At 43.4% G+C, this 24,200-nt stretch overlaps 2 protein-coding genes across 2 annotated transcripts in view; both read right to left on the minus strand.

Moving 5' to 3' along the window:
• Nucleotides 1–24,200, minus strand: part of LOC308292628 (E3 ubiquitin-protein ligase RNF170) — a 484,996-nt gene that overhangs the window by 307,209 nt on the left and 153,587 nt on the right. The gene's annotated exons all lie outside the window — the stretch shown is intronic.
• mmachc (metabolism of cobalamin associated C) lies at nt 15,472–20,677 on the minus strand. The gene is made up of 5 exons (XM_080725537.1): nt 20,568–20,677; nt 19,446–19,643; nt 19,031–19,183; nt 18,716–18,895; nt 15,472–17,898 (listed from the first exon to the last, which is right to left on the minus strand). Exons 1-5 carry the CDS (start codon nt 20,622–20,624, stop codon nt 17,710–17,712), a joined length of 777 nt encoding a protein of 258 aa, XP_080581663.1. The 5' UTR covers nt 20,625–20,677; the 3' UTR covers nt 15,472–17,709.

Genomic DNA, 24,200 nt, shown 5'->3' on the forward strand with positions numbered 1-24,200 from the left:
AACAATGGAATGATGGTCCCAAAATATGAGTTCTGTTCAACCAATTTCTTTTGACCAAATCGACAAATGGGCAGATGACAACATCAGCATCCTCAAAAGGATTCAAAAGAAGGGTACATGGCGCCAGGCAGAAGTGAAAGCAGTTTTGCAATTTTTTAAATTTTAAGATTTGTTTTGGGGCTTTTATGCCTTTATTGATAGGACAGTAGACTGACAGGAAATGGGGGTAGAGATGGGGAGTGACACGCGGCAAAGGTCTTCAGGAGGTCTTTCTGGAATCGCCGCCGCCGCCAGGCATCCATGCCTATGTGGCAATGCCTAAGTGGTATGCGCCTGGACCAGTAGGCCACCGGGCGCCCCATGTTTTTTTTGTAAGAAATACACCCCACCCAGTCACCCACACATTTTTAAGGCAATTACAAGCAAAATGGAGTATCAAAACCCTATTTGCTGAGCACTAGTGCTCAATTACCCCAACACCCTGCTTCACATTCACAAAACACACAGACATACACAGACGGACAGGGGTGAAAACACAAGCAAAAAGAAAGAATTGTTTCTCTGCAAACCTTCCTTATCTCTTCCTTTGCCTTTGTATCTTTGTTGAGATTCATCTCGTCCTCTTTTTCTTTTTTCAATATTATTTTACAGAAGGGCACACACATTTAAGCTTTTATTGGCTAGTACAGTGGAAGTGGGACCAGATTGATATCTGTGTAATATACGCGCGGTCTGCATGCAAAATTGTTCAGCCACTATCTTCTCTGGTTGGCCAGCAATACCTGAGAATGACAAGAAAGGAAGCAATGGAAGGACAGAGTATATGCTAACTAATATATATATAATATGATATAAATATAATATAATATAATACATAATGTATATCGATGGACAAAATGCAAACCTCCTATGTGCAACTATCATGCTTTTCAGATTTCACTTGAAATAAGGACAACAAGCTATGCTGCACATGGACCAAGATATCTGACTGAAACCTCCTATCATGTTCAGTGCCAGTCAGTGGGACATTTCTGAAGCTCAAACCCTCTTATCTGCACCAGACTAGAGCCCGGGTAAACGTCTAATTTCTCTTTTGGGTCACGGGCTAAAAGGTTTGGGAACCACTGCTCACTGTTCTATTTCTAAATAAGTGACTTCCACCCTTACTAGTGAAGTGTTTGTTTGTAACTCTGTCAAGTTAATTGCATTGTCTTGTTGATCGCAATGATTGGTGTCAGGTGGTGTAACTTTTATCATAGGCATTGGCAGTCAACGAGCATTAATTTACAAAAAAAAAGAAAGAAGAAATGAACCCCCCACAAAAATATGGAGAGTTTTCTCCCCGACAGCAACGAAATACAACAACACAACATAGGTTCTTCAGAAAACTGTTCTACAAAACATATTTGTCGTTATTTTTCAGTTTCTGTTGGTAGTCATGGCTGCCAGTTCCCTCTTGATGTTGTATGGGAGTCTTGACTTCTCCAGACCGTACCCAATAACTGCCAGCTTGCATAACGTCTTCAGACTAGGACTAAAGTCTAAGATGTACAGGTCATCATGAGGGTCATCACGCACCACGCAAACCCATCCGTTATGTCCTGTAAAGAGGACGATACGATCTCCCACCGTGCAGCAGCACATCCTAATATCACCAGCCGGGCCTTTCCCCTTGAGCTCAACCTTCTTCCAGGAAAAGGTCTCTGGATTCAGTTTCCACAGATCATTTGACCACGTCGTTTGCTCAAATGGCTTCCTACAGCTGATAAATATGTACAGCTCTCCATTGCAGGCAATGGCTGCATGTTGCACATCATCCCAGCGTCCATATGGAAGAGGCTGTGCAGAAGGTGTTGTCAGCCAGCAGTTGGTCTCTGTGTCAAATATTCTGATGTAGTTATTGTAGTGGTACCATGGCAATGATGGCATAGCGGAAGAGTGGCCCCCAAACACAAACATCTTTGTGCCGATGATAGTGGCAGAGTGGTCTGATGAACGAGTTGGTGGCGTGCCTCGGGTGTTAATTAAAGACCAGACCATCGTGGTGGTGTCTATCTTGTACACACCAAAGTAGGTGTCATTATAGTAAGTAAATCCATAGATATACATGACCTTCCCCAAGACACAGGCTGAGTGGCCGTACCTTGCATTGGGAACGGTCCCCGAAACCTTGGGTTGAAACCATCTGTGGGTGTCCACATCAAACGCATAAATAACTTTTTCCGTTGTGTTACACTTCGGCCCCATACGTAGTCCACATACGTAGGCAATGTCTTCTATAAGCACAGCTGTGTGGCCAGAGGAAACCTCAAGGGGAGGTTCTCCTTGTCCAGTTGAGACTGGTGGTGGAACCTTCACCCAGCGCAAAGACACGGTGTTGAAGATGTGCACCTCGATCTGTCCACACATACGTTTGACCTTTTCAATTTCAAAGCAGTACACCTTGTTCTCCACCACCACAGCAGCAGTATGGCGGGATCTTTGTGCTCCTCCATTCAGGTGCATGGTCCAGTGTAACATCACGTTCTAACAACTAATCTAAAGATGAATTGAAAGCAGGTGGATTTACTGTAAATTGCATGGTTATGTTTTATTGGACATTTCAAAGGACATTTATGTGGCAGTGATGATACTGTGATGTCACAGAGCATTGACATCATTGTGCAGATTAGCTATTTGTTACTCAAACTGAACGTCCATTTGGCAAAAAGTATCACTTTTGTTATAGGTTTTTTTTGTGAGTACTATGATCGGTACTATGAAATCAATGACATCAGTCGTCCCTATTTGGGCACAGATTCCTAGAAATTACAGCAGATAATAGACAGGAAATCGTTAAGCAGATTATTATTTTTTTAAACAAGATGAACATTTCTTTTTTTTGAGCGGTGCAAAACTTTATGTTAAAACAAAATTTAACACAGACCAACCAAAATCTGTTCTGACCATGATGTCATGAGTTAGCCAAACAGAACAGTCTGAACAGACCAATAGAATGCTGTTTTGACCACAACGTCATGGACACAAAAATGACCACCGTTCACAGCCTGATTGGTCCGTGATATTGACGTCATGGACAATACAGCTTTAGGCTGTTGATATTTGATATTTTCTGAACCTCAAACCAGGTTTTTGTTGGTTTGTCAGTTTCAGATCGCGTTTAACAAAAAACATCAGCACTGATCACAACCTTTGATTGGTCCTTTGGTCTGTGCAATGTTGTCATGGTTTGTAGGAGCAGTGGTTCTACTCCAAGTCTCTCTCGGGTGACTGAACTTCTCACCCTATCTCTAAGGGAGATACCAGCCACCCGTCTGAGGAAACCCATTTCGGCCGCTTGCACCCGTGACCTTATACTTTCGGTCATGACCCACACTTCATGACCATAGGTGAGAGTAGGAACGAAGATTGCTCGGTAGACAGAGAGCTTTGCCTTCCGGCTCAACTCTTTTTTTCTTCACAACAGTGCGATTTAGCGACTGCGAAACTGCTCCTGCTGCTCCGATTCTCCGGCTGATCTCCTTCTCCGTCTTTCCCTTTCTCTCATTCGTGAACAAGACCCCGAGATATGTAACCATAAATGTCTGCAGTTTATCAAGTCAGTTGTCAAAACACACAATCATGTCATTTTAGGGCTCAAATGTGACTGGGAGGATTTGGAGGGGTCTACATGTATGCAAGATGTTGAAATGTCTTTCTGACAGACAAAGGGGAACCATACGGGTCCACAGGTACTGTATACTACACCCATACCCTTTCTTTTTCAGAATAAGAACTATAAAATGAGAGGGAAAGAGTGATGTGTGACGTGGGCAATGTTCCTTACAGTAGTAGAGGATCGAATGTTTCCTCGCAGTCAGAGCCAAGTTTCCAAGGAGGCTGATTTAGTATGTATTGGCAGCTGTGAATCAATGCTTTATGCTTGCTTATAAATTAGCCCCATGGTACTGTGCATGGCTCCTTAGCCCTGCATGCTAACAGGCAGGTGAAGGATGGAGCTAATTGCCATCACTCAGCAGGCCCCCTGTCAGAGGCAGCAAGGCACCAATAGCCAGGGGTGTTGCACCAAATTCTGGGCCCTGGGTACAAAGATTCACTGCGGGCCCCCCATGAATGGGAACGCATTATTATGGATTATTTTGTGCTTTAACCTTTGACAAATAGCAGATATACAAGCTCACAGGCAGCACGGCACCGAGTGTTGCGCTGCAAGCTTGTAGATCTGCTATTTTTGAAAAATTGTGGAAATTTGTGCAGGTATTTTTTACACAATTCTATAAATGTCTTCTAAATCCTTCTAAGTTTTTGCCAGACCCATGAAATGGGTAGGCCTACATAAGCAAATGTCGGTCTGTCCGGGTTTTCTATATAAAGGGTATATATGATGATGACATGATGATGACATGCCTACAAAAGGCATGATGTCATAAATGATGATGACAGACAGGGGGTCTGGCACAACCAGGTTGACCTGGTCTAGTTAACTTAGAAGGATCAAAATATTTAGTTCCAGGGACCCCCCAGAATTTGAGTTTCAAATGTTCGCTCAAAAAATACATATATTCAAAGATTTGCACATATTTTCACGACTTCAAAAATAGCAGATCTACAAGCTTGCAGCGCAGCACTCGGTGCTGCGCTGTGAGTTTGTATATCTACTATTTTCAATAGCTAAAGTATAAAATAATTAAGGCCCCTCCACCTTGGGCCCTAGTAACTCAGTCCCACTTTCATCCCCTTTGTGACTCCCCTGGAGGCAGCAAGGCAGCAATAGCACCCCTCCTTTTTCCTATACTCTTAGCGTTTCACGTCACCATTAACATTATAACTATAATTAACTCATTTAATCAACACAATTCTGGTTATGACTGTGGTTCAGAATGATTACTTTGAGTTGGGCGTGTGTGTAATTGCTTCGGCAGTCTTAATTTTCGTGTCCCAGAGGCGTGTGTGGCAGGCTGGCAGCAGTCAGAGGTTGTTACCAACCAGACAGGTTGGATGTAGTCAAGACAAGAGGCTGGATGATGGCGGGTCTTGATGTATGTGCGTGGTATGTGTGTATGCATGGGTGTTTGTGTGCATGTACTGTAGTGCTGGTCTGACCGTGTGATTGTACATGCATGTAGCCTAGTATGTCATGGCCACAGCCATGCCCCAGTAACTTCCCTTGAGTGTTCCCCTCTTCTCCTATATGTGTGTGTGCACGTGGGTGCGTGCGTACGCGTGTGTGCGTGCGTGTGTACGTACGTACGTACGTACGTACGTACGTGTGTGTGTGTTCTTGTCATGCCAATCACTCCCCTGCAACCAGCACACTTGCCTTCCATCAGCTCCTCAGCCTACACACCCGACATCCATCAGCATCTCACCTGTCCTAAATATAAACTGCCTCGCCCACTCATTGTCAGATTGTTGTTTCAGCTCTTGTTTTACCCCCCACCCCCCATTATAGGCCCAATGAACCCAATGAAGTGGGTAATTTCTTTAGGCAAGCTAGGCAAATTGCAGACAGGTCCTCTTTTATGGCGGTTTTGAAGGAGGGTAGGGGAGTCACACCTTTTGATGGCTGGTGGCATTCCACATCTTGGTGGCATAGTAGAATTAATTCATCCCCATGTTTGTGCCGAATCAGAGATTAGAGAAGTGCACCTTCTCTCAGAACATGCTCCATCCGCTGCCAGTATGAATAATGGTCCCACATTGCCCTTAACTTTGACTGGACTCCCAGCATCACTGAGGTAGCACAGTCACACTCACCACAGCAGACAGGTTCTCTGTGGCTGTGCTCTCCCCCAAACTCTCCACAGCCTCCTAGACGGCTGACCTCCTCGTTTCGATGTCTTTTGCCTTCACAAAAAGGGTGGTTCTCAACCTTTTCAGGCCGCGACCCCCAAAATAATCATATTTTAACTGGGGACCCCCCCCCCACCCTGACGAGCACTAAGAGTTGAGGCATTACATTTTAACACAGTCATTTCTGCCTCTAATATTTGACAATTTGACCAATATTTAATTTGTCATTTTAGAGGTATTAAAAAGTCCTCAAATTGTCACTTTAGAAATGTGCAGATACCCTCTATCTATACTATAATTTTGCAAATGTCTGTCTGTCTGTCTGACTGAGTGAGTGAGTGAGTGAGTGAGTGTCTGTCTGTCTCAGCGTTTCTCCTCGGTGGCTGGAGCAATTGATCTGAAATCGCATCACCATCAGCATATGAACACACCTGACATAACTGTGAAGCCCGTTTGTCACTTTCACAAATCGTATGCTGTATAATAGCATTTTTATGGTGTATCTATATCTATTTAGCCTACAGTACCTTTTGTGACCACACATGTTAAGGGAGGGGCGCTGTTGTTCAAGCACAATCACACACACACACACACACACACACACACACACACACACACACACACACACACGGGGGGGGGGGGGGGGGAGTGTGTGTGTGTGCAGGCGGGCAGGCGGGCGGGCGGGCGGGCGGGGGGGGGGGGGGGTTCTGGCCCTGTTACAGATGTTGTCCAAAATCATGCAGATCGGTACACAGTATCTCTGTAGCCGTTAAATGGAACGGGTATTTCTTACATTGATGCTCCTACATATTATCATGCAAGCACCAGTTAAAGTTACTTTCCATCCCTCATATACTGTATGCACAGTGCACATCCCATAACCCACACACTGCACATCATTTTGGAGCTCATATCTTTGAACGGGTAAGGGCTAGTAAACTTAAACTTTATGCTGGTTTCTTTACTGTTGAGTGAGAAAACAATGTTGCACATTAAGCTAATCATCTGGGGACCCCCCTGGGGGTTCCGACCCACAGGTTGAGAACCACTGATCTAGGGGATCATCTTCGATCGAGGACCCCAGTTCATCTCCCAAGCGGGGAAGGCATTCTGTCAAGCCCTCTGAGCCGAGGTGAGTCTTTGGTGAATCTTTGATAATGGTTCTTAATGCTTTTTTCCTCCCATTCCACACTGCATATACTGTAAGAGCTGATATTCTGCAGGAGTAGCTGTCTCTGCAGTCTGCACTAGTCTTGATATCAAAGGGTTAATGTATCATGATCCCAGAGGATTGAAGCTAATTTCAAATGGTGGATTATGTAAAAGGGACCCTTAGCCCAGGCTAATCCTTCTTTCCTGTTTCTGCCATACTGTTCTTTGATGGCAGCCTTAAGCATAATTTATATTTATTTTCATGGTACGACTGGGAAAAGCCAGTTATTTTCAGTAGTATAAATTAGGCTTTAGAGTGGAGTTGACATGGTGTCAGGTGAATGTTGCAACCAGATTGCTCCTGCGAGACACTGGAATAATTGTGGACAATTTCATTATCAGTTAGAGACTCTGTGACAAATCACTGGCCAAAAGAACAGAGTAGATTCCTTGTATAAGCAGTCTTTATATCCATTATATCCTTTATGATTCTGAAATCTTGGGCGTTTGCCACAGCATGTCTGACCATGAAACCATTCATGCTTACCCATGTCATAGCCCCTCATGCATGCTGACTCATGTTGGGCTAGCTAATGAGAGATTTCTGTGTCTGTTTGTGCGTGTGTGTGTGTGTGTGTGTGTGTGTGTGTGTGTGTGTGTGTCTGTGTGTGTGTGTGTGAAAAGGATTGCTAGTGTCTGAATGAATGTTCATTCGACCTCGCCCTAAATGGCGAGGTCACGCCATCTGTCTTGGCCATATATGGATTCTGTTAGTGTGGTTCACAATCCCTTTTATGCCTGTATATGGAGATCCCTAACAGAATCCCTTTTATGCACATATCCCTGCCCTGGGTGTCTGATATCACTGTGATGTCACCTGTTTATGGCCATATATGGAGATCCCTGCTCTGAGTATCTGACATCACTGTGATGTCACCTGTGATGCCACAGTGATGTGTCAGGGGAACCACATTGTCAGGCTTATCAACAAAAAAGACAGTTAAGAGTGGTTCCCCTGACATTACAGTGACATCAGAGCATGATGTACACTACAGTAAGAGTGACAAACCCATAGACCATGAAAAAGTGTACACGTCCAGGCGGCAATACGGACAAGCTGTGCCGTTTCTCACAGTAAACTGCGACCTGTCGCAATAACTCATAATGTGCCATATACATCTGAAGAAAGCCTTGACACTTGGCATGCAGTAATTGGGTATTACGATCAAAGTAAGAACATTATAATGGCGTGTAAAACAGAAAATCTAAAATTTGCCACAAAGTCAAGACAAGTCTTTGTCGTGGTCACATCTGTCCGTGTACGGAAATATTGATAACCCCTGATGTGCAACATGTGTGCATTTAGGATTATGTGTATGAAAGTGTGTGCAAGTGACAGCGAGATGAAAGAGAGCGAGAGCTATAGAGACAGAGAGAGTGAAGCTATTCCAAGGAGGGAGTCAGAGTACTGTTTATTGAATGCATCTGATGACTGTGTGTGTGTGTGTGTGTGTGTGTGTGTGTGTGTGTGTGTGCGTGTGTGCGTGTGCGTGCGTGCGTGCGTGTGCATGCGCGCTCGTGTGCGTGTTGAGCTTATTGTGGAGGGATTTCAAGTTTAATCGCCTGGCTGAGTCTGATAATGAGATAATCGGACAGAATCCGCTCCCTCCCCTTCCTTTCTCCTCTCTTCCTGGCGTTAGACCCCAAGTCTTTGGCTGAACATTCACACACCAGCCTCACCATTGGCTCCCTGCAACAGAAGTCTTGATTGGCTGATGATGCAAATGCTTTAGACTACTTGGTGGTAATCCAGGAGAATGATAACAGTTTTAAAGCTCAAATCTCTCTCTCACACACACACACACACACACACACACACACACACACACACACACACGCGCGCGCAACACACACACATACACACACACACACACACACACACACACACACACACACACACACACACACACACACACACACACACACACACACACACACACAATTATAGTCACAATTCAATTCTCTACACTCTGCCTACTTTAGATCTCCGATCTCTCCCATTTTCTCCCTCTCTGCTTCTCCCCCTCAAACTTATTTTCATATTCTGAATATAGAATTATCTCTTTACTTTCAGGGTTTCTCTCTTTCTTGCTCCCCAACTCTGTGTAAGTGTAGTGTAGTGTAGTGTGTGTGTGTGTTATGCATGCATGCGTGCATAACCCTTCCCTGTTGCTGCTGAGCTGTTGGCCTTTCCCCTCTTCTCCAGTTAACTGATGTCTGTGGGCGGATTACTCTGCTTCACTGATCCATAACTCATGGAATACTACTCATCTCTCTCTCTCTCTCTCTCTCTTCGTGTCTGATTCTGTCTCTCTCTAGCTTTCTCTTTTCTCTCTGTTTACTTCTTGGTGTTCCTCTTTCCTTTTCTTCTCTCTATATGTATGCATAATACTGTGCATTTATCTCATTCATTAATTCACTCACTCTCTCTCTCTCTCTCTCTCTCTCTGTCCAAGAGGTTTCCCTCTTTCTCTGTGATTCTCTGAGGGTGTGTATACTGTATAGCCGTCTCTCCCGCACAGCACATGTGTGTCTGTCCAGAGGAACCACTGCAGCACTGCGTATGCACGCGCAGATGTCCACACTGATGGGTTTATTGTGCCACAGTTTACCTCTCTCCTGCTTTGGAAGCAGTTTCACCCAGCAACAGACGTTAACACCGCTTTCCCTAACAGACTTCTTTTCTAAGCTAATTTTCATTTACGAGCTGTGGCCCTGTGCCAGGATTTATTGGATTTATATGCCTCGCTCTAGCGCCATTTGTCATTTTACTGTTCAATGCAGTATTTACGGAAACTTACCTAAAGTATATGGCAGCGGTGTGCCTACCTGAATGAGTATGCATGTGTGTGTTCATTAGAGTTTGACATCAACATGCCAACTGCTGCTGGTATACTGCGTGAACAGACAATAAGTGTGTGGACAATGTGAATCCTAACATGACGCATTAAAGCTAAGTTAACTGACCCTGGTTCCCCCAGAGCAGTGAAGACCACAGGGTATGTTTCTACATTTATATCCCAGCATGCAGCAAGCCTCTGGCTGGGTTCATGCCAAGGATTTCCTCAGCAGCCCTGCAAACACACAAGAACCAGAGAACTACTCTGCCCATCAGACCGCAAGGCGCAAACTGCAGCCTGGAGATCATTTGCTTGATTCCAATCCTACTGAAAGAGGAGATGGGGAGGGTAAATGGAGGAGGAGAGGGCAGAGAGAAGGCAGAACGCTTGACAGAAGGAGAGAGAAGGGGGCAAATAATGACCTCCTCATCAGCCGAAGCCCCCCATCCTTCTCGTCACTCCTGACAGGCCGCTCAAGACGTTTACGCTTCTGTCAGATCTGTAGCCGGGGTTCATAAGGTCTGCTATACCACCGCCATATGAGGAGGAGACGCCTTGGAGAGGGAGGGAGCTGTCAGTCACAGAGGTTTTAGCACATGGCAACAAAGAGTCCACCTATTAAGTGAGATCTGTGGAGGGGTAAAATGTGGACAATTTAGGGTCAATCTTTACCCCCTCAGAGTTAAACTAAAACTGAGGATTTTATATCAACCCCAGTGCTTTATTGCGACCGTAGGTTGCATATACTATAAAAACATCTAGAGCCTGCGTGTGCGTGCGTGCGTCACAGTGTGTGACACCTCATCTCAGCATATTTGGGAAAATATGGCCACATTTTGTCCAACTTAAACAACCAACCAGGTCTGTGCATTTTATTTATTTTTTGGTCAAAGTTGATCCCATCCCAAAGCGCCAGCACTCACCTAGCAGTCTTCTGTCACCCAGGTGGATGCCTGCACGCGCCCATGTGCGTACTGGTTAAACATACAGTATGTTTGCAAAACCACTTTCCTGGGCACTTGGGTGGTACAGGGGTTAAAGTTGTCCAGAATGCCCAACACAGCCGAGACTAGGGGTTCGAATCCTCTGCAGTGCCTCCAGTTGGGCCGTGCAGTCCAAACTGGTGGTGAGGGTGTTTGCAGTAGTGTAAAGTAACTAAGTACTAATGTTTTAAGGTACTTACAGGAGTATTTCTTATTTTCAGTACTTTTACTTCTACTCCACTACATCTCAGAGTAAGATGTACTAAGTAAGAAATGTGAGGCGAGGGCGTTTGTCACACAACTACTGAAAGTTGGTCCTGGCCGTCTGTTCAGTAGGGAGAAGAATAGAGTGTTATGTCACTCACATGTGCACACGCACATCTATCTATGCATACTGTACAAAGTGATATGTTATTTTCATTCTTTTTAAAGACAATTTAATGGAATGAACTGTCCTATGCCAGCCAGGTCTGTGATTATTCTGCAGGAAGAGGAAACTAAAGCAGTAATATTCATCTGTGGGACATGTAAGCATGAACGTTGGAGCTGCACTGTGATACTTTATCCATTGCCTTACTCTTGGAGAGTGTCCAAATGTAGCCAAATGCTACCCTACGGGTCCACTTGGTTATACATTAGTTCGGAATGCTTCCGGAGTTAAATTAACACTCTGTATTTCACTGTGTAGAAGATAGGCTGAGGGCGGGACTGCATTGAGAGTTGAGTTATGTGCACAGTTAATGTGAATCCAGCCATTGAGAGAAAGAGAGAGAGAGGGAGAGAGAGAGAGAGGGGAGAGGGGGGTAGGGTAGATAGAGCAACAGAGAGGGGGCATAGAGATAGAGAGAGTATCTGTAGGAGTATAATTAACTCTGTGGTCTGCCTCTCTGCAGGCCTGCGGCACAATGCTCCGAACTGCTGAATCAGTACACAGAGACGGAACAGAGGAGGGGATAGGAGGAGAGGGGTGCAGTGGGTGTGTGCTAGTGAGAGAGAGTGAGAGTTGGGAATGGGGCAAGAGAGGGAGAGAGGGAGGGCGGGAGAGAAAGAGAGAGAGATGGATCTTAACTGAAAAGTATATAGTGAAGGGGTGCATATAGGCTACTGTATTCCCTTGGCCCACGATGGGGATAGTCCTGCAGTTAGAACCTTATGGATGAGGTTGTAGGCTCAGTGGGAATGCTCAGCTGGGGGTGTCCCTCTCATGATAAATGAGGGAATGTTAATAGAAATACATTTTAAAGTAATATGGGAGCTCACACAGATAATTAAACATCTGCAGCACTTGCGAGCACTGCCATGCGAGTATAAATAGTATGCTTGTATTACGGTACATATAATATGTACTAGATTCACTATACCACATAAAACAGATAAGGAGGAGGTAGACCGGCCTGGCTGCATAACAGTTGACTTTTCAATGAGTGTTGGATATTTGCAGATCAAGGACAGGACTGGAGCTATGGCACCCAATGGCACAAATCACTAACATCAAGAGAACAGTGACATCTAGAGGCATTCCAATGATTGTGAAAGCTAGTGAAGTTTTACTGCAGAACTACTGGAGAGAGACAGTGATCCCCCATCAGCCCAGCCCCCCGACCTCTGGAATAGCAGCAAAATGCAAAGGGCAAGTCTCTCTCCATTACTGAACCAACCAAGCTCTGAATATGGTAGTAGCTAGACACATTTGATCATTTATGTATGAATACCCTGTAGGTCAATATCTAGTTTGTTTTTAAATAATTCATTAGGTTTGGTAGGGGTTTCCCCACCCAACTTGAGTAGCTCTACAGTAACACTATCTGTTGCAGCCTAGGCAGAAGAAGGTCATATATGATGGGTCAGCAGGTTGAACTGTGGGTCGCTGAACCAGTGTAAAAAGACCTTAGTCACAGTTGAGGCCTGGTCTCTCTTGTCACCGTGCTGGGAGGCAGAGCGAGTGTCACATGTATAATGCATCACTTTGGGTGTCGGGTAAGCAGCAGACAGATGGAGAACAATAGAACTAAAGGCTATATACTGGTGAGGGGGACAGAGGCAGATGGATAGTTATGTGTCTAGCTTGAGGTATGTTGTCTGCTAAAAAAAATTTTTTTTTAACCTCAGGAATTTATCTGATTTTCTTTAGTTTTTCAAAACAAATACTTCAGTTTTAATTCTTGAAGATATTTTGTTTAGACACTAAAGCATTTACCACTTTGTCATGTTGCCATTCCTTTCTAGACGCTTATAGGGATTGAAGACACCAAGTGATGAAACATTTAAGGTATAATCTTGTCACATTCTTCTTGAAAATTAAGTTGACAAACTAAGTCCATGAGTAAAGACCACCCTCTACTCCCAGACACTGCCATCTGGTTCAGTGGCACATGCTTTTATAATTACCATGCCCACTTCATGACCCAAGCAGCTGGCCACCTTCAGAGGTACAACCAGGTCACCTACTGGGGGATACTGGACCACGAGTTGTATCCTCACTGCCTGAACAATAGCTGTACAATGCCCAAATCAAAGTCCCATCCACCATCATAAGTCTTCCCATACCAGATTCCCATCAGCTACACCTTACCCCCCCTTCATCCCCAGACAAGCGCCCTCATTTCTAATCCTGACCCCTCATTGGTTAACGGGAGAGTATTTTTTGCAGGTCTTTAAGTCCGAGTGTATCAATAATGCACCTCGCTGTTCGGACCAGTTTAACATTCACCAGCGTCGGAAGGTTAGCATTTCACCACGTTAGCATTCACCAGCGTCGGCAGGTTAGCATTCACCAGCGTTAGTTTTACTGAGGTTAGGGTTAGGGTTAAGGTTAGGTTTAGGTGTATCTCCTTCCCCCAGACTTTCGTCACCTCCGTGCAACCAATCACAAGCTTCGGTCTGCCTTAATCGAGGTGCATCTTTGATACACTCGGATTGAACGACCTGCAAAAAACACTCTCCCATTAATTAACACCCTCCTGGCAAACTTCCTGGTTCATGTTTTGCCCCTTCAACCAACCTCCTTCTTCTGTATACTTGTTTTTAATAACTTTTATATTTCCTTATATTATTAGCCCTATAATCCCCCCGTTCCTAGCATACCCAGGCCGCTAACAAACCTACACCTACTGCTAGGATCACCCTGAAGTCTTTGCATTGGTTCTGCAATTCAGTTCTGTTCTGAATAGTTTCCACTCCGTTTTAGGCCCTACAGTGAATCTAAATGTCCCAAGGGGTATTAGTATCATCTGGCTACGTGAGATGATAGCCCCGTCCTAGCCTGAGATCACTAGTACCATTTTCGGGTTTCTGATCCGGTCGGGAGCAGAAACAGCCTACGTCATGTTGTAATCATAGATGGACTACACTTTGGCCGGAAAGCTCAAACCGGAAACGGTTTTAAACCAAAATAATGCGCGCAAGCAGGGCATAATTTTAGGGCCTATGACTACACAATAAAACCCTTTTTCCGGCATAGTTTGTAATAGTTCGTTTGGTATATATTTTAGTCCAACTCGTAGCGACTGGCAAGACCTACACTATTCGAGCATTTAAATGGGGATTGGGGAAACAAACAGTGGGGACCAAAACAAAGCGACGTCGCTTCTTCCTTTTCCCAATTTTATTTCCGATTTAGGCCACGCTATTAATGGATTACATTGCCGGTTTAAAACTAGTCTCACATAGCCAGACAACTATTCCATAATCTCCAAATGCTATATAGATGACGAGAGCATTTGTAAATTGTGGGAGTCGACAGTCTGGCCACACAAGTCTAGTTTAAAACGAATACCAGGCTTTCCTCTGAGGTGGAAAGTCTGGTGATGCCAACTTCTTTTTGAATGTGTTGCAGGCCTAAATGGTCAGAATTGATGTATATTTACAAGTTGATGAGACAAAACATTAAGGACTCTATTTTCGTCCATGCCTTACCCCTTATCCGTAAACCTATTTGCCATTTTTTTATATTTAGATTTTCTTTTTTTAAATATATTTCAAATAGCTGATCTTCAAGCTCACAACATGTCGATGTAGATTGGCTATTTGAAGTATTTTAAAAGAGATGTTTAGGGATAAGGGCCTAAGGCATACATGGGCAACTGGCAGCCCGGGGGCCACATGCGGCCCCCACCTTCACTTAATGCAGCCCACAGTTTAATACCGGAATACTGATATATTACTGATTTCAGCTGTTACAATTCCAAACATGACCTGCTTTAATTCCGTCAGTCAATATTAGTTATTAGTTATTACTAAATGCATTTGAAATTAGATAAAAATGTTACATTTCAGGATTCCAATTCAAAAATAACAAAAAATAATTCAGGATTCCAATTCAAGCTGCGATGCGTTTTGAGCTTGTAGATCGGCTATTTTTGCTTTTTTTGTATGAGATACTACTAGAATGACAAAGTAGGACTTAGCAATATGCAATGTGGCCCTCTGGAGTGATGGTGGAAATATAGTGGCCCTCGCCATCATCAAAGTTGCCCACCCCTGGCCTAAGGGGTAAGGCATGGACACAAATATAGCTGGAAATATCTTGTGTTCATACTGTCTGTAATGAAATACAAGTCAAAGAATATACCACAGCTTTATTTATTTTCATTTTCCGTCCTGTCCCAACTTTTCCAGTGTTGGGTTTGTGCATATATTTATAGGTAACCTATCTATACACTTGGGTCTAGATTCATTTATAACAGCAGGAAAGTGTTTTCACTTTTCAATTACCACACAGAGAAGAGCCAGCAAGAGGACATTAGCTTCTAGGGTTTGTGGCTCTGTCTGTAACTCAGTACACTACAGGGACAGCCTTGCTCGGGTTGGCTTTTAGCAAGAATTTAATGACTAGCTTGAATAATGAGAAGAGATGACTGCTGCTAAGCTCTCCACAGATAAGATTCATATAATTTGTTTTAATTTCAAACAGAGATTTCAATATTAAGAACTGAAGTAAACCTCTCCCAGCCAATAAATTAAACAAATCATGAAGTGAATTTGATTCTATGCTTGGCACAGAATAAACACATACCGGTAGATCTTACCTATACCAAAATATATTACTATTTATTTATCTTACAACACTACACATCAAAAGAGAGACCAACTTTCTATGGTTTAGTAAATAAGATAAGGCATTTTAAAGAACCACAGCAAACAATTTTAAGGCATAATGTCACCAACAACACAAAACACTCACTGAATGTCTCACTGTGAGTCTACATCAATATTGGCTTTTCAAATGTACAGCTATATGATGACAAGATCACTCTCCAACTTTAAGCATTCATATGTACCTCGTGAGTCCGGTTTCAGGTGGTCGCTGTGTACGTATAAGAGATCCGCAGCCCAGCCCAGAGGACCTGTACTCCCATGGGAGTTTTTCCATGGACATCCAGGCAGTATAACTATTCACAAACGCAAAGAACAGACTTGTGTTCTAGGAAGCTAGCTGCCAGTCAACTTGGGAGTATGTATTATTCTAATTATATGTATCAGTAGTCATGTTATATATTTGGAAAAGTTTACATCATTGGTTTTCAACCTTTTTCATGTCAAGGACCATTATTTATTCGGCATTTGAGCCATGGACCACCATTTGATGAGACCCAAAACAAAAATAATATCTTGTTATCGTTGGGTAAGATTTTGTCCACAATTCCATGCTGTATTGATGTGGTACCATAGGAGAGATAACAGGCAAATGTTGACTACAAAATTATAATAACAACTCTTCTACATACTCTAATTGTGTAGACTTCTCGTAAAATGAGTAATGCAGATGTTTAACAATAATGGACCAGTAAGGGTCCATTATTACGCTCTCAAGAGTTAAAGATCTATAAGGGTCCATTTGGTTACCAACTCTCCATCATTTAGCTGGGGACCACCTGGAATCAATCCCTTCAAGGACCACAGGTGGTCCCCGGACCACTGGTTTAGATAGTAGTGGTGTGTGTAGAAGAGCATGGTCGTAGCTACCATTGAGGACACCAAGATCATGTCCTCTGTATTTTTTTCCTGGGGATTTGGCTGTCCTGAGGTGCAGTTCCTATTTAGAAATCCTGGTTGCAGCTCTGGTGTAGAGAGGGAGAGAGACAGCAAACTGAGGGCAGAGAGGAGACATACAAGGCATGATGTTGGGAGTCACATTCAGCCTGGGGTCCTTGTGACTCATTCAGTCAGTGCACTAACTGGCTGTGCCACCAGGCAACTTTTCCAAATACATAACATGATAAATGGACGAATCGATGGCGATGGCGCCATGTTAGTTTGTGTGTGTTTATCTGCCGATCGATTGATAGATATCACATAATTAACGATATAACTAGTTTATAATTAGTGTGGTTTGACTATAAGCAAACTATTGTTCTTGTCCATCTTTATTTCATCTAGTCTAGAGAGTAAGCTTTTCTGTAACAAAACTCCAAGTCCATTGAGTTCAATGGACTTTTCTGTCCCCTTTCTGATTGGACAATATAATGTCCAATCATGGTCAGTCAGGATTGGTCAAGCTTCACGTGACATCACAATGTATAGGCAACCACACTTGTAATTTCCCAAAATTGCATCCTTCTAGTTATAATTATATTCTCTATGCTATACAATCATAACAGCAATTTATTTCTGGATTGTTGCTGTTGTTTATATATACCTATGTATTACTGTTACTTATGCCTGTATATTTTCCTACTACCCCTCTGTATTTATATTGTGCATTTATTTTAGACTGTGTATTGTTATACTGTCCTGCATATACTGTACCATTTTGAGATGAAAAGATATTAGTTAAAAATGCACTGATTTGTCAGATCGGTTTGCTAGCAGCTGGCTGACGAGACCATCGATTTCATCCTATGTGTCCGTAGAGTCTCCATTACGTCCATTGTCAGTTTCCATCACCCATGTCCATTCACCAAGAGCTGTTGTTCACAGAGGGTGTCTAGTACTAGTTGACTATCTTTCCCTTGTAGGAAGCCCCAGGACCTGAGGAGAGCGGATCGCTGTGGAGGAGGAGTGGCAAAGTAGTCCATCTGTTTCTGGGAGTATGTCCGGGTTGGGGGAACAATGTTTCTGTACGCCCAGTCCTAAAGAAAGAAAATTACACAGTAGTTTAAGTTACATGTTGATTCTGCCAAATCATTTACAGTCAGGTACTCAAAATAATTGTGGTTGTACACTGCTTAGGTGTAGTAGTAACCAGTGTTGCAGTGCTGATTCAATGTTTGGGGGGTTGCTCTTCTAGAGACGTCCCGCGAAGGTCGTTCAACACCTACTATACAGGTCTATTGATATGGATATAGGCTCGTTTCTTTGTTAAAACACCCTGTTGCGAGACCTCAGCTCAGAAAAGGTATGGGTCGTCGGGGGCGCGCGACCCAAGACCACGGCAACTCTGGTAGTAACCGATGGAACAATCACAGTTTTCCCCATTGAAACGTTTTTCCAACATTTCATAATTTGTGGCATGTAGACCTAATATGTGACAATATATACAGATCAATCTAAAATATTTGAATATTGTGTAAAAAAGCAGCAGATGCCATAACACCCCAAATCATGTGGACACACTGGACTTCAACTAACTCTGACTTCAGAAGGTTGGCATTTCTGTGTTATAAATCCGGTTTTGAGTGGTCTCGACTCTCGAGCAATATTGTCATATTGAGATTTGTATTTTAGATTTTCATGAAATGTATGCCATAAAAATCTAAATTAAAACAAATTATTTCACTGCATGCGCAATGTATCTAGATATATGAAAGTAAATTGTAAATTGCGGAAAATAATTAACTTTTCAAATTCTTTGAGATTGATCTGTAATCTATACACCATGGTAGCTATGCAGGCCTGTCAGCCCACTACCCTTGGAATCTTATACAACTTTCGCCCCAGTACCAGTACCTGCCAGCGGAGGTTAAAGTCCTCTAGCAGCTGTATCCTGGCTTCTCTGGAAGGCACACAGTCAGGAGGAGGAGGCTGTACTACTAGTTCAGAGCCCAACGCCACACCTCCAAACACCAGCAGAGATCTGATGGCAAACCAGCCACCGAATTTAGGATGCACACACACGCCAAACATCTTCTGTGGAAGGGAGACAAAGTTGCAAAGCACCTGTATAAGATCCATTGACCCAGAGCCACCTATATACAGCACAGTACACTTCAGGACAGAGAAAGAAACTCTGCATGGGGCATCTCACTGAGCAGCTCTTCTTACCTTCTTCCCCCATGGGTGGTCAGTCACGTCAGTCTGTTGGTAGTAGAAGGCAGCTCCAGACACATGGGCAGCAGTCTGGGCCAAGAACTTAGGTTTTCTACTGGGCAGCATCTCATAGTCATAACTCACATCCACCTTCTGATCTGGAAAACACTACAAATGAGGAAAAGGTTAAACACATTACTCACTATCTATGTCAAAGTAAGTATGCATGTATACACACTCACACGTACTGTATGCACACACGCACGCACGCACGCACGCACGCACGCACGCACGCACGCACACACACACACACACACACACACACACACACACACACACACACACACACACACACACACACACACACACACACACACACACACACACACACACACACACACACACACACGCACACACACTTACACATTACCTGCAAGACAGCAGAGTTGATGTAGTGTTTGACACATTGGTCTATGGGGTCAGACACACCCTGGCAACCGACGCTTTCCATGAAGGGCAGGAAGGCTTGCTCAAACATGTCAGGAGTGCTGAGCACCACCACAGCAAGAGTGTCATCTGAGTAGGGAAGATGGAGAGACGGGGGCAGGACTGAGTTGTACCAGCCGATCTGTGGCAAACAGGCAAAAGATTAAGTGAGATGCAGGAATGGTTCGATTAATTCGTTTTACACTTGTGTAAATACTATTTTAATTGTTTAATAAATTGAGTCATGACATTTATGTATCTAAGGCAGTCTCGGACAACATCTCCAAATTCTACCTCCCCCTGACCTTTCTACTGTAAATACAATTTATTTTGTATTTTGTTGTTTTTGATGATATTGAGTAAAAAAAGGAATCCAATTGAAACAAGCCCAAAAGCTTTCTTGTGGTGTTCATCCTTTTAGTTAACCTTGTACCAGTGAACTGTACTGTCATGTACCCTTTCCTATGCAAACGTCTAATAAAGTCTTCAATCAATCAATCAATCAATCAATCAATCAGACCTAGATATGAAAACCACTGCCCTAAAGCAACGGATGTTATCCGTTGCACTGTTCCCTTGTGTTCTGTTCCATGTTGAATAAAGATGTGCTTTACTTCATGGTTCTCAGGCACTCTAGCTGTGGCCGTGGTTAAGCGGGTCTAAATTAATTGACCCATACAAGTCTGTAACTCTGACAGTGTTCAAATTACACAGTATTCCACAGCGTGGCGCTGTTGTAGCAGGTGAAGGACGGCATTTACACCATGCATTGCACTCAATGGAAACTAGGAAATTGTAATATTTGAGCACAGGCGGGATTAAAACACATATTTATTGAACAATACGGAATACAAAGGGCCCGATGTGACGGTTAACATCTGTTAACATCTTTATTTCTGTACATGCATCATGCATGGACTGATATTTGGGGGAGTGGTCCAAGACTGACACACATACACGTGTCAGAATCGATCAAAACAATGTTAGTCTCTAGCCCTGAAACAGGGCTATGGCCCAATTAAGGCCAGGGCCAAGGCTAGTGTAGTTAAAAAGTGTACAACCGTACCTTAAGAGGATACGCTTCAAATCCAAGCTTTGATAGAGAGTCTTTTAACGACCCCATCGCACTTTCCACATTGCCAGAGACAGGAGTAACTGGATTGCCACCGGACGACGCCATTGCTGAACGTCAACACATGAACACAACACAGCGTTGGATTGTGGGGAATGGAGTCTTGTACGGCATTGGCGCATGAATTTTCTTCAGTCATTTCTGTAATTGTTTCTAAACCCACTCACTGCGTTAACGTATAAGTTATAACTGAGGATACTACGACTATATAATAATATCTTAGATATTATATTATCTTACCTTATTATTATCTTCCCCACCACCACTGCACGTGACCAGACCAAAGTGACCAGCACACCATAAACTACATTACCCAAAACTCCCAGCACACCGGCGTCTCACGTAATTACGTTGTTACGTGCTCCTGGGTTTAAAAGTAGATCGCAGCACGGTGAGTAGAGTATGTTATTATTATTTTTATTATTTACTTACCCTGGATTTTCCCCCCATGCATTTAAATACAAACATTTACTACATTAGTACCCGAGTCACCATTCTGTTTTCGTATTATTAAAAAACCTTGTGATTCGATCCCTGATAGTCTTCTAGCCTTATGTGCAGAGCAGATTGCAGATTATTAAAGAAACAGACCATGCATGTTAGCTCACTAGCTATTTTGAAATCAGTGTGTTTAATGCAAGTACAGATCTTAGGTAACGTACGGTACGGTACAGTAGAATGGAGGGGGAGAAAGAAGGGGGATTTTATAATTTGAGGGAAGAAGTAGCAGAATGGCACATAGCCTACGGTGGTGGGAAAAGTACTCACATTGTCAAAGTATAAATACTGCAATATAGAAATCTACAAAGTAACTATAACTAAAGTTTTCAACTAATTGTAATTCTGTAAAAGTACAGTATTTGCCTCTGAGATATAGTGGAGTAGAAGTAAAAGTAGGCTATAGAAAATCAAGTAAAGTAAAAAAAATAATACCTAGAAATTGTACTATACAGTAAGTACATGTACTTAGTTACTTTACACTTTACAGCACTGAATGGCACATACATACATGTAATTCAAGTATGTCATTAATTAATGTAATATATCAGAGCCAGGGAAGAAGTTATATATATGATGATATATGATAACATAAAACACCTTTGTGGTTGTAGTGACTTAGCTTTATAATGGTTAGATTAGGAGTGACATTGGGTAGGTACTGTAGATGTCTTATTGGGAGTCTGGAGCGGCCATGGGGGACCGCAAGGTAATATCAGTGGGTTTGATCCTCCTGGCAAAGCTTCAAGTGTCCTTGACTACCAGACTGCCTGAGCAAGACACTTTTGTTCAGTGCCCACTGCTCTGCTCCTCATAGCATCATGGGTTAGATTGATTGACTAATTTCCACTTCCCTTCCACTTTTTTCATTCCGCCGATGATGAGTGATAGTAAATAAAGCAGCAGGCAGACTTGTTAAAATTTAATCTGTAAAAGTAGTGTCAAAGATCTCAGCTGGTTTGTTTCTTCACCTGGCGGCAGGCGCAAAAGCCCCTCTCGAGTTACTGTATCAGTTTTCCAATGATTCCTAATGCAAGGTCGAAGCTAGAGGCAGCACAGTATGATGCTGTTATAAAGTACAGAGCAAGGCAAAGGTCAAAAGTTGGGCCCACTTAACAGATCACTCCGCTCTACATGTCTTTTATTATTCAGCTCTAGAATGAACTGGGACACTCAGCTGAGCGCTTTCCTGTCATCAACAGATGGCAGTGTGGCCAAAATGAAGGTGAGTTTGGAATACTTGTCTGATCATGTGCTATAATGGAGCAGTTGTTCTCAACCCTTTCAGGCCGTGACCGCCCAAAATAATCATATGCCCCCCCCCCCCCCCACGCTGACAAGCACTTTGTAGGAGTTGAGGCATTACATTTAGTTTGACTCGGTTCCACAGATAAATATTGTGAAATTAGCCGTTCTACAAGCTCACTTGCGTTGCAAGGTGTTGTGAGCTTGTAGATCGGCTATTTTCACAATCTTTGCACCTTTTTTATATCATTTGACAATTTGACCTACAGTATCTTTGACTAGTTTTTATAGTATAGTCCTTAGACTGTCACTCTTCTGTCATCTGGGGACCCCCACCAAAAAATCCTGTGGAGACCCACCTGGGGGTCCCGACCCATAGTTTGAGAACGGGGAATTCTTGCTATTTCTACGTGTCATTAGTTCGACTAAGGGTTAGGGTTAGGCATAGTTTTACTGAGGTTTGGGTTAGGTTTAGGCATAGTGGTTGTTAACATTCACCAGGTTAGTATTCACCAGCGTCGGCAGGTTTGCAATTCACCAGGTTAACATTCACCCGCGTCGATCAAATGGAACGTCGAACTAATTTTATGTCTTAATATCGACACGCTCCCGTTGAGAACCACTGCTATGGAGTGCCAAAAAGCATGAAAATGTTGTCAGGGGACAATTGACACCTTGGGGTGAGTGATGCCTTGGACATATTGGATAAAGTTATGTGGACCGTGTAGATTCAACATTAAAAACGGCATTAGATAGACATTACAAACATTTGAAAACAAGTTAAAACAGTTTACAAAGGGGCACGGTGGTGCAGTGGTTAGCACTTCGCCTCACAGTTGGAAGGTCCTGGGTTTGATTCCCGCCGGGGGAAGCTGTGGGCGCTGGGGGCGTGTTCCTCCACCCGCGTCATCAGCACCCACACCCTAGGTGGGGTTGGCGATAGGGCCTTTCTGTGGTGAGTTTGCATGTTCTCCCTGTGTCTCCTTGGGCATAGGCCCTCACACAAAAACATGCAGTAGTCCTGGTTTCTATACTACTAGCCAGCCGCGTGCTCCCCAATGTCCCCTGGCGCGGCAGGGGGAGAGCGGAAACCAGGACTACAGGTTAGGTAGTCACCGGGTGAGAAAAATGGGTTGCAAAAATCGTGGGATAAAAAAAACATTAAAAAAATAAAATAAAAAATAAAAACAGTTTACAAAAGGCATGCATGCTGTCAGAAGCAGGCTAGAGCCAGAAGAGTGGTATAGTATGCCAGGACTGTAAGCAGTCATCACACTTGATCTCTCAGTAGATGGCACTATAACATCACTAAACCTCAACATGGAAAAGTTAGTGTTAGTGTCTCAGAAATGACTCTTCCATTGAAATGGCCTTTTGACAGGAAGCTAACATGCCGCCCTAGTGTAGCTGTAAGAGCATGCACCTTTCATGCGGAAGGTTGTGTGTTCGAACTTTGACCGGTTTCGGCGTCAGCAGCGCTGTTGCGGTCGCAACGAGTTCCTGACGCCAAATTAACCCATTTAGGCCTAGAATTATTGAATGCTTTAACCAGTGAAAAATAGCAGATATACAAGCTCACAGCGCGGCACCGAGTGCCGCGCTGCGAGCTTGTAGATCTGCTATTTTTGAAAAAGTCGTGAAAATGTGTGCAAATCTTTGAATATATGTACTTTCAAAGCGAACGTTTGTAAATCAAATCTTGCTTCTGGGTGGTCCCTGGAACTAAATATTTTGAGATAGTGGTCCGTGGCCAAATAAATATAATTTTGGGGGTCCTTCACATGAAAAGGTTTGAGAACCACTGACATAGTAGTCTCTCAAGAA

The sequence above is a fragment of the Nannobrachium achirus genome (assembly GCF_963921795.1).
Source record: "Nannobrachium achirus genome assembly, chromosome: 1".
Classification (NCBI taxonomy): domain Eukaryota; kingdom Metazoa; phylum Chordata; class Actinopteri; order Myctophiformes; family Myctophidae; genus Nannobrachium; species Nannobrachium achirus.

Bases quoted from the DNA above. Each gene is read 5' to 3' on its own strand.
- mmachc (XM_080725537.1), bottom strand. From the start codon at position 20,624: ATGGGGTCGTTAAAAGACTCTCTATCAAAGCTTGGATTTGAAGCGTAT. The intron at 19,184-19,445 runs GTAATGTGTAAG...CCTCATTTGTAG, and splicing joins TCAACTCTGCTGTCTTGCAG to TGTTTTCCAGATCAGAAGGT. The intron at 18,896-19,030 runs GTAAGAAGAGCT...TCCCTTCCACAG, and splicing joins ACCACCCATGGGGGAAGAAG to AAGATGTTTGGCGTGTGTGT.